The sequence below is a fragment of the Cryptomeria japonica genome, chromosome 5 (assembly GCF_030272615.1).
Source record: "Cryptomeria japonica chromosome 5, Sugi_1.0, whole genome shotgun sequence".
NCBI lineage: Eukaryota > Viridiplantae > Streptophyta > Pinopsida > Cupressales > Cupressaceae > Cryptomeria > Cryptomeria japonica.
Genome location: NC_081409.1, coordinates 742,830,729 through 742,840,294, shown reverse-complemented (window position 1 = coordinate 742,840,294; position 9,566 = coordinate 742,830,729). Strand labels below are relative to the sequence as shown.

General features: G+C 36.5%; 1 protein-coding gene across 1 annotated transcript; it reads left to right on the top strand.

Moving 5' to 3' along the window:
* Window positions 1–4,856: 4,856 nt before the first annotated feature.
* Window positions 4,857–8,986, top strand: LOC131028726 (inactive leucine-rich repeat receptor-like serine/threonine-protein kinase At1g60630). Its single transcript, XM_057959065.2, has 2 exons — window positions 4,857–6,994; window positions 7,993–8,986. The coding sequence occupies exons 1-2, from the start codon at window positions 5,689–5,691 to the stop codon at window positions 8,646–8,648; spliced, it is 1,962 nt and encodes a 653-aa protein (XP_057815048.2). The 5' UTR covers window positions 4,857–5,688; the 3' UTR covers window positions 8,649–8,986.
* Window positions 8,987–9,566: the final 580 nt, after the last annotated feature.

The window sequence follows — 9,566 nt, the reverse complement described above, 5'->3', positions numbered from 1 at the left end:
GGGACCAATTACATTCAAAAGAGGGTTAGGATCTAATAGATTTAGTCACAAATCATCAAGGATTGAGACTGAATACTAATTGGATAAAGGGGATCGATTTATTTAACCTCTATTGTCAATTGAAATGCTGAATTAAGGTAAAGTGCTGAAAAATGAAGATAAAACTGAAAAAACAATGAGCTACAAATGCGAGATTTCCACATGCAACTGGATTTGAGCAGTATAAGTTGAGTCAGATTTGACCTTCGAAAAATCTCCTAAAAAGTCAAGACCATGGCACATCACAACGTTCCTCCAAACTTTTTGCATGCCAAAGGGGGATGATTCGTCTGTATGAATAAATCTTATTATGAAGAGTACAACACTGTACTTGTTTCCTGGACACAAAAAGAAGGGGAAAGAGGTTGGGAATAGGGGTTTGCCTAAGTCAAACCCCGGTTTAGGAATTAACCTTGAATGAAATATAGTAAATATAGAAATAAAATGATGGAAGGATATACCTCAGATTTGCAATGACTGGTAATGATGCTTTGCTTCTTGAATGCAATCACATATGTTGTATGAAATGACATGAACATGAAAAAATCCTAATCACACACACATGCTTGCAAATGATTGATGTAATGATGCCCCACTATTGATAAATGAATAATGTAGACTTGAAGACCTCTAGAAATGCTTGATGATGAATGCTTTAATGCTTGATGCCTTGTGATTATAATCTTGTCATATATCCAAATGAGAGGGGAAGACCTACTTATATACTTGCCCGTCATCAAACATGTTAATTTTCCAACATAGGCCGACATGGAGCAAGGTTTCTTGCTCAAGTTTGAGATGGGTCGAGGGTTTAAATTTGGGCCCACATAGGGAGGACCATGACATGGTGCCATGGTCCTAGTGAGGACCAATGCACCACGTCCTAGTCCTACCCCATTTTAGGGCCAGGACAAAGGGGCAATGAAAGGTAAAATGTGATATTAATGCCATATTTGCATGATGCAAGCATAAATGGGTCCTAATTAGGTATAGGGATGCGAACACTAAGGTGAGGGCCCCAAATGTGGTCAAAATTGCAAAGGGATGCAATTTTAGGATGCTACAGGTGGTTTGTTGTACTTGACTACTTCTAGACTGGATACTATGCATACAATATGTATGGTTGCTAGATATCAAACAAATCCTAAGAAATATCATGATGTGGCGGTCACAAGGATATTAAAGGTTTTGAAAGGGACTTCAGATTATGGTCTATGGTACAAAAAGGACAATAATTTATCTCTCATGGCTTACATAGATGTTGATTGGGCTAGTTGTATTGATGATAGAAGAAGTACCAATGGTAGTGCATTTTTCTTGTAGATTTGTCTCTTGGTTCAACAAGAAGCAAGATTCAATTTCCCTATCCATTGCAAATGTAGAATATATTGTTGTAGCATCTTGCTACAGTCTGGTGTTATGGATGAAGCAAACTTTGAAAGATATCAAGGTGGTTTATGACGAGCCCATTCTTAATATGTGTGATAATAGTAGTGCAATAAATATTTCAAAGAATCATGTGATGCATTCAAGAACCAAACACATTTCTATTTGACATCACTTCTTAAGGGGAAAATTTGCAGAGAAGGAAGTCAAATTAGAGTATGTGCCGACTAAGGATAAGATAGTAGACATGGTCACTAAGGCACTTCCAAATTATACCTTTGAGTACCTCTGACAAAAGCTAGTGGTTATTGCCCTCCTTCTTCCAACTAAGAGGCATGTAATGGTGCATCTATCTAGGTGGAGAATTTAAAGATATATCCTTAGTCCTAGATTGATGTTGCGTGTTGCTCTCAAGAGGAGCAGGTGGTTGGTTTGTTGCTATTGTAGAGGTAGAATAATTTTGGATACACAATTAAAGGGAAGAGATATCAGTTAAGGGAAAAAGTATTCTATTGTGGGTTGTGTTGGAATAATGATGAGGTGTATCTACGTGCCCTTTGTCCTTGATCTCAAAGGGGGAGAGATACCAACTAAGGAGAAGAGTTATTGCTAATAGGGAGAGTTTATGTGGATATTTGTAATGTTATATATGGTGTTGTCATCAATGACAAAGGAGGATATTGTTGGTGATATGTGTTGTCGTTGATATCAATTTGATGTTTGACAATATGTGTTGTCCTTGATGATGAGCAGTTGTTATGTGGTCATTGCCATTGGTGTTGTTGTGTTGTGATTGATATCAATGGAGAGAGAGTTGGTAGTGTTGTCCATTGTTTTCAACCTACATTTTGTATTGGGATGTCATATATGTTTTGGTAAAATATGAGAAGATAGTTATTATTGATTGCAGTTACTTTGGGTTGTGGATGTCCACCTTCTTAGTGTCTGATGTCTACATTCAGTTTGAGGTGTTGGTGTGTTAATGATGATAATATAATATTGTAGCAATGATGATGATGATGATGATGATGATGAAGAATAGGATGTGCTTTCCTTGGCCTTGACACTTTTGTTCAAGTTTATGCTATTTTTGGAATGTTTTCAGTATGAAGAGATGTGATATGCAAGAAATAGTATTTAAAGTCTGGCTGAAAGAATGCTCTGCATTCCCTCGCATTTGAGAATTTGGTCTTGTGGATTTGGATATGATGTTTATGCTCTATGAATATTGTATTTCTATCTTTTTAGGTTCTCGGTGTTGCAACTGATGTGGCTAGTGATTGTTGTTCGTTGGCAGTATAGTTGTCTGTTAGAAGTAGAATTGATTGGTCCAAAAAATGATCCACATTTCTTCATATTGATGTTTCAGGCGCTACGACTTGGAGGAAATGCTTATAATGTTTGTGCATTGTCTCAGTTCCAATTTCAGATGTTTATGTGTTCCACACGAAGATTTATTAATATTTTGTTTAGGATTGTGTTTCCTAGCATTCTGGCAATGAAGTGTTTTGTATCTATTTGTGTTGCACTAGCATGTATATATGTGATAGTGGAGAAAGAAGTATTCGGGAATGTTGTTGGATGTTATAAGAATGTCCATGTTTGATGTTGTCTTTTTGGGAAATTGCTCTAATTTGGCTGACAGTGTTTTGTTTTCTAGCTTATACTATAATCTTATGCCAACCTTGGAGAGTGTGTTAAGTTGTATTTGGGTCTTACCTTTGGCGTGTGGGGATCCACATTGAGTTTATTCATTTGGATGCTATGTTTTTGGATCGACTGGTTATGTGCTACATTGTTTATCTTCATGTTAGTTAGTTTTTGTCCTTGGATGAGGTGCGCCAACTCGTATTATTTGGAGCTACTTAGAGAAATGTAATATGATTTTTGGGTCCTTTCTATCTCTTGGATTAGATCACATTTGCCACAGTTATGTCTGGTGGCTAGCTTAATAGGACTTATGCCTATCCCTTATTTTGGCCAACCCACTTAATGATTGTAATGAAGAAAATGGTATATATAGAAGATCAATTTGGAGTTGTGAAGTGTGGTAGTTATGATGTGAATAGGTAAATTAGAATATGTGTGAATGTGCTTTCATGATTATATCATTTGCAAAGTTTTATGATACGAAGACAGTGAAAGTGTGGTGGTGATTATTGTTGGAGTGCACTACTTGTGATAGTGGTTCAAGTGTAGCTTTATATTCGGAGAAGAATTTATCTTATTGATTCAAATGTTGTGATATTGTATCTTGCCTTAGAGAAGCAATATTCAATTTGCAAGTTTTTGCATCTTGCCCTAGAGAAGTGATTGCCAGTCTGCAAGTATTTGTATCTTGCCTTGAAGTAGTGAGCTTCATCCAACAAGTCCTCATGTATCTTGTGCTAGAGCAGTGAGCTTCAACTTGCAAGTCTTGATGTATCTTGCCCTGGAGCAGTGAGCTTCGACCTAGAAGTCTTTATGCATTTTGCCCTAAGATAGTGCATCTCAGCCTACAAGTCTTTTAGGTGGCAATGTGCTTTCTTGGCAGTGAGCCTAAAATGAATTTTTAATCATTTCATATATTGTGCGTTGACTCTCATTGTGGGTTTTCCTTGTTTGGGTTTTCCATGTAAATTTGGTGTTCTCTTATGCATTGTGTTTCATTGCTCTATTCTTCATTGCTACTAATAAAGTTAAAGATAAGTTGACTGTGTTTTGGAAAGATAAAGTTTAAGGTCAAATGTTTTAAGGTTCAAACTGATTCACCCCCCTTCTCAATCCTAAGGTGCATTCAACACATAATAGGAGATTGGAAATAAGAAAAGGGCTTGGAAAATTCACAAGGTCTCGCATTTGCATTTTTTTGTTATTTTTTGCTTTCGCTGTTGGTTCCATAGACAACTAATCTTATGAATGTTATTTAAATATTTTAGTCATTCATTAATAATTATTTGTACCTTTGAACACACCAACTTTGTTACATAGATTCTCACTTTAATAAAAAGAAAATAAATATTTTTATTTAAAAAAAATGAATTTAATTAAACACAAAATAATTCTCTAATAAAATATTAAACTATCTCCTTACTAAACATAAACTAATCCCTATCAAATATATATCCATTTTTACTATTTAAAATATTATAAGTTATTTTAAAAACATAACAAATTAATATAATTAATCTATTAAATAAAAATAATTAAAACACACAATTGCTATGGTGACCTATCTGCATGCAACAACTAACAAGAAATGACATGGAAAACAAGGATAGTGGTCTAAAATGCAATGACAAATAGAAGACTAAATGTAGTGACTGAATACTTACCATGAATGCATGTACACTACGTACCCATCCAGCTACCCAGTTGAGTTGGGTTGAGATACTAAAATAGTTCTTTGTTTGAACTAAAATTTGGGTAGTTTGGGTATGTTCCATAAAACACCAAATAGGTGGAATTTCTCATATGGTTTCCTGGAAAAAAGGTCAGGTAATTTTATCAGCCAATCACTGTGTGCCTTCCGAATTCCTCTGGATGAATAATACCAGAAATCCAAAAACCTTCAATTGCAATTATGAACTTATTAACGAAATAAGATCTTGTACCGCCACCTTTTTGTCCACAAGAGCCAAAGACTTGCTGGGCACAGTTGGAAAAAAAAGGTACATACAAAGGAAGTCCAATAAACTACTGTTTTTGGGTCAGCGATTTCCATTGCAAGCCTGATTATTTCCATGTATGATTATGGCAATAATCAAGGAATCAATCATTCCTTAATCATCTTCTGCTTTTTCAGAACTGTTATTTTTAGTTGGCATTGGCAAGTGGGTATCTCTGGAAAGTTGACAGAGGTTACCTGGAGAGCACTGGAGTGGCAGGCCCTTATTTCAGATAGAATTTGGCCTTTATATAACATGGATTTCAGCTTCCTGGAAGGTACATTTCTCCACTGAGAATGCATTTCTGTATTCAGATTTCTTTGGAATGAAATGGAATGCATGTGACATCAGATTATGTCATATATACACAGTTGTGCCTGTGTGGGGCTCCTTTTATCTGCCAAATGATGACAACAGAAATTGCAACACAATGTCTGGTTGGCCATCGGCTAGCAAACAAATGCTGAGAACTGTAATGGATATTCAGTAGTCATTGTATATTAAATGTATATATCCTATGAGGAGGAGGAGTAAGTAGTACCCATTTGGAGTTGTCCTAGTAATTCTACCTATTTTGGGTGAAAGTTTTCTGGGTTTGAGAAAAGGTGTGGCAACGATGTCGAAAGCTCTTGTCTGGGTGCCCTTTTTCATGTTATTTGTAGTGCAGACTGTATTTTGTGCTAATATGTCACAGGATGCTGTTGGGCTTCTTAGATTCAAGGCCTCTGCAGATGCTGGACACATGCTTGACAGGGGATGGAGATCTAGAAATTACTGTAGATGGATAGGAGTTGTGGAGTGTACCTCAGGAGGACGAGTCATCAAATTGGTCTTGGAAAAGATGCAGCTAAATGGCACTTTTGCGGAGAATAGTTTGAATAAGCTTGATCAGTTGCGCATTCTCAGCCTTAAGGGGAACTCTCTTACAGGTCCCATTCCTGATCTTTCAGGCCTAGTTAATTTGAAGAGCTTGTTTTTAGATCATAATATGTTTTCTGGTTCTATTCCTGGGTCTCTTACTAGTCTACATCGTCTAAAAATCATTGTTCTGTCATACAATTTGTTGAGTGGTGAGATACCTGAGGCTATGGGGAGTCTACCGAGATTGTACGCTCTTCAATTGGATAATAATAGGCTTAATGGTACTATTCCCGCCTTTAATCAGTCTGCTATGAAGGTATTCAATGTGTCTGATAATGAGCTCAGTGGTCCAATACCCAGTACCGCGGCTTTGTCTTCTTTGAATTCTTCTTCTTTCTTAGGAAATCCAAGGCTCTGTGGAAGCCCATTGGGCAAGCGCTGTCATATAGTTTTATCACCTCCTTCACAGGCTCCTGTTGTTGTTATAAGCTCTCCGATACAGACAGATTTAAGGCCATTAGTGAAGACTAAGAAAAAAATAAGTGGGGGGAAGATAGCAGGTATTGTGGTAGGATCCAGTGTGGGGTTATTGGCCATGTTGTTTGTTGTTTTTCTTCTTAGCAAAAAAAGTGGGGAACGAGAGGAAGAGACACAGAAAATTGCAGGAGAAAAGCTTTCAACTGAGGACAATGGGTTTGAGCAGTTTTATGATAAGGCCATTAAGACTGACAAACCAAAGAGTGGGGTTCTTATGTTCTGTGGTGGAGAAACCCAAATGTATACTTTAGAGGATCTGCTTCGTGCATCTGCTGAAGTCATGGGGAGGGGAACTGTGGGGACTACTTACAAGGCAGTAATGGAGAATAAGACGATTGTAACAGTGAAGAGATTGAAGAACTCTAATAAGATGAATAGGGAAGAGTTTGAGAGACATATGGAGATGGTCGGCAAGCTCAGACATGAAAATATAGTTCCTCTGAGAGCTTATTTCCAGGCTAAGGAGGAGAGGCTGCTCGTATATGATAATTATCCCAATGGAAGTCTCTTTTCACTTATACATGGTAAGTGCATTGTCCTAAATGGCTACTCTGGTTCATATTATTGGCTATCCTTTTATGAAAAAATTCAATTCATTAGCACAAATGAAGTTTACATGGTCATGAGTCTGAATGCAAAACTTATATTCCTTTTGGTCCTCATTTCACAGAAGAAATTCAAAGGTTGTTCGCAAAAACTTTCAAAGGAACATGATGTTCAAGTAAAATGACTGACTATAAGAATTCTTTTTGTTAAATTGAGGTTACCTTTAGCAATGTCCTACAGAAGACTCATTATATAACAGGAAGAAAATATTGATGATTTGATAATGTGGTAAACAATGGTACAAAATATGTTAGATATGGTATGAGGGTGTAGGAGGCTCTAGTAATAATTTTCTCGGCTCTCTGATAACATCTCCTTCTATAGAAAAAAAATCTGAACAACATAGAAAATATGGATCACGCAACCCTTATCTAGGACGTTTAGGCTAGTTACTCTAGATTCCAAGCTGTAGAACATTGTATGGCCGCTTAACTCTTAATCTAAGACTATACATAGGTACTTTCCAAGTGTGTCTACACTAAAGGATTCTGTAAGCATCTAGCTACCTAGCCCGGATATGCTCTGATACTTGCATCCTTACTTAGCAGATAAAATTCTTTTACTAAACTTTGTAATCTATACTGATTCTGCTTTACCCTTCAGGTCCTAGAGAAATAAGGAAGTTTCCAGAAAATTTTCATTGATTGCTAGATTTGGCAATTTAATGTCGAAAGCCATGAAGCCCTAAAATGAAAACAATCAACATGTCATGCAGCAATCCAGGTCTAGAATGAAGGAAAAAAATTAATGTCAAAATCTCTGAAGCCCTAGAATGAAGACACACATTTCATCTAGCAATCCAGGTCTAGATGTACTGGAGTGATGACAAACAAATGCCATGTAGCAATCCAGGTATAGAATGAAGAAAACAAACATGTCACGTGGCAATAAAAGTCTGAATTTTTTTGTTCATCAGGTGCCAGGTCTCAAAGAGGAAAATCTTTACACTGGACCTCCTGCCTCAAGATTGCTGAAGACATAGCCTGTGGCTTGGCCTATCTGCATCAGGCATCGAGATTAATTCATGGAAACCTCAAGTCTACAAATGTTCTAATGGGACAGGATTTTGAAGCTTGTATTACAGATTATGGTCTTACAGTTTTTGACATTGAGCAACCTGAGGACTCTACTCTCTTAGGTTACAAGGCCCCAGAATGCATGAAGTCTAACAAGAAGATGGGACCCAAATCAGATGTCTTCAGCTTTGGAGTATTGTTGCTGGAACTTCTCACTGGAAAAGTACCATTGCAGTCCTTCCTCAATGGACAAGCCATGGATCTACAGAGATGGGTTCGCTCTGTAAGGGAGGAAGAACTCACATCAGGGGTTAATGTTGATGGTTCTGTTTCTGCAAATGAAACCTCTGAGGATAGACTGATCCAACTTCTAAACATATCAATGGCATGTGTAGCTACATCTCCAGAGCGGAGGCCAACCATGAGACAAGTCCTCAGGATGATTGAAGAGGTAAAGGAAACATTGGTAGTTTCTTCCCAAAGCGAGGAATCACCAAAATGGTATGAGAGCATTCATGGCTCAACGCCTCAGAGGAATGCCACAGATCGAGATTAACTTATAAGTTATAACTAGCAAACTCATTGACCTTATGTTTTCAAGTTTCAATTGAATTCACTAAGGCCATAGATGCTAAATATTGTAGACTGCCTTCTGTCTTTCTGAGATATATCATCTAAATTGATCAGATTAGATCAATTGGAGATCAGGCAGGCTATGTTGGTTAGCTAATACTCCTTTTAATGCAGCTTTAATGTGATAAGTAGAAATCACCGTCTAGCTTGATTTCAGGTGTTTTATGAATTTATATACAGGATTGTTTGATAAGCAACATCATCATTATCATCCACTGCATTGGAAATTATGCAGCTTAATGCATAGTATTGATTAATTCACAGAGTTTGTTTTAAATCTTGTTTTTCTTGCTCTGGTATTCTAAATACAACATTAGAAAGAAACATTTTATATATATCATACTGCACTACTTGAGAAAACTGGCCGAATGTTCTAATTTTTATTAGTGATTTACTAATTATCAGAAATTAAATAGTATTTCTTAACGTAAATAGTATTGTAAACTATCTAAAACTGTCTAAAAAGTAGTGTAAGTGTTTGTAAGATATTTCAAGTTGGTTAGCTTGCTTGTCTTTAAGGAAATGGAGTTTAGTAGGCTATCACAAAACTTCTTTTTCTTGAAAATAAATGACAGTTGACACAGTAGACTTAAGTTTTGTTTTTTTTAAGATATTTTAGTAGGTCATTAGCAAACTTTTCCTTCCTGAAAATGAATGACATTTGAAATATTGGACTTAAGCTTGTTCTTTTAGAAGGCTATCACTAAACTTCCTTTTCCTTGAAAACGAATGACGTTTGAAACATTGGACTTATTATTAAAGTATTTTTTGATATTTGAATTGAGCTATTCTATTCATCTTTAGAGAGATGGAGTTTAATAGGCTGTCAGTAAACATCGTT

What these genes read in the sequence shown, in the direction of transcription:
- LOC131028726 (XM_057959065.2), top strand. Translation starts at nt 5,689, where the DNA reads ATGTCGAAAGCTCTTGTCTGGGTGCCCTTTTTCATGTTATTTGTAGTG. An exon ending in TCTCTTTTCACTTATACATG is followed by an intron (nt 6,995 to 7,992) that starts GTAAGTGCATTG and finishes TTTGTTCATCAG; the next exon opens with GTGCCAGGTCTCAAAGAGGA.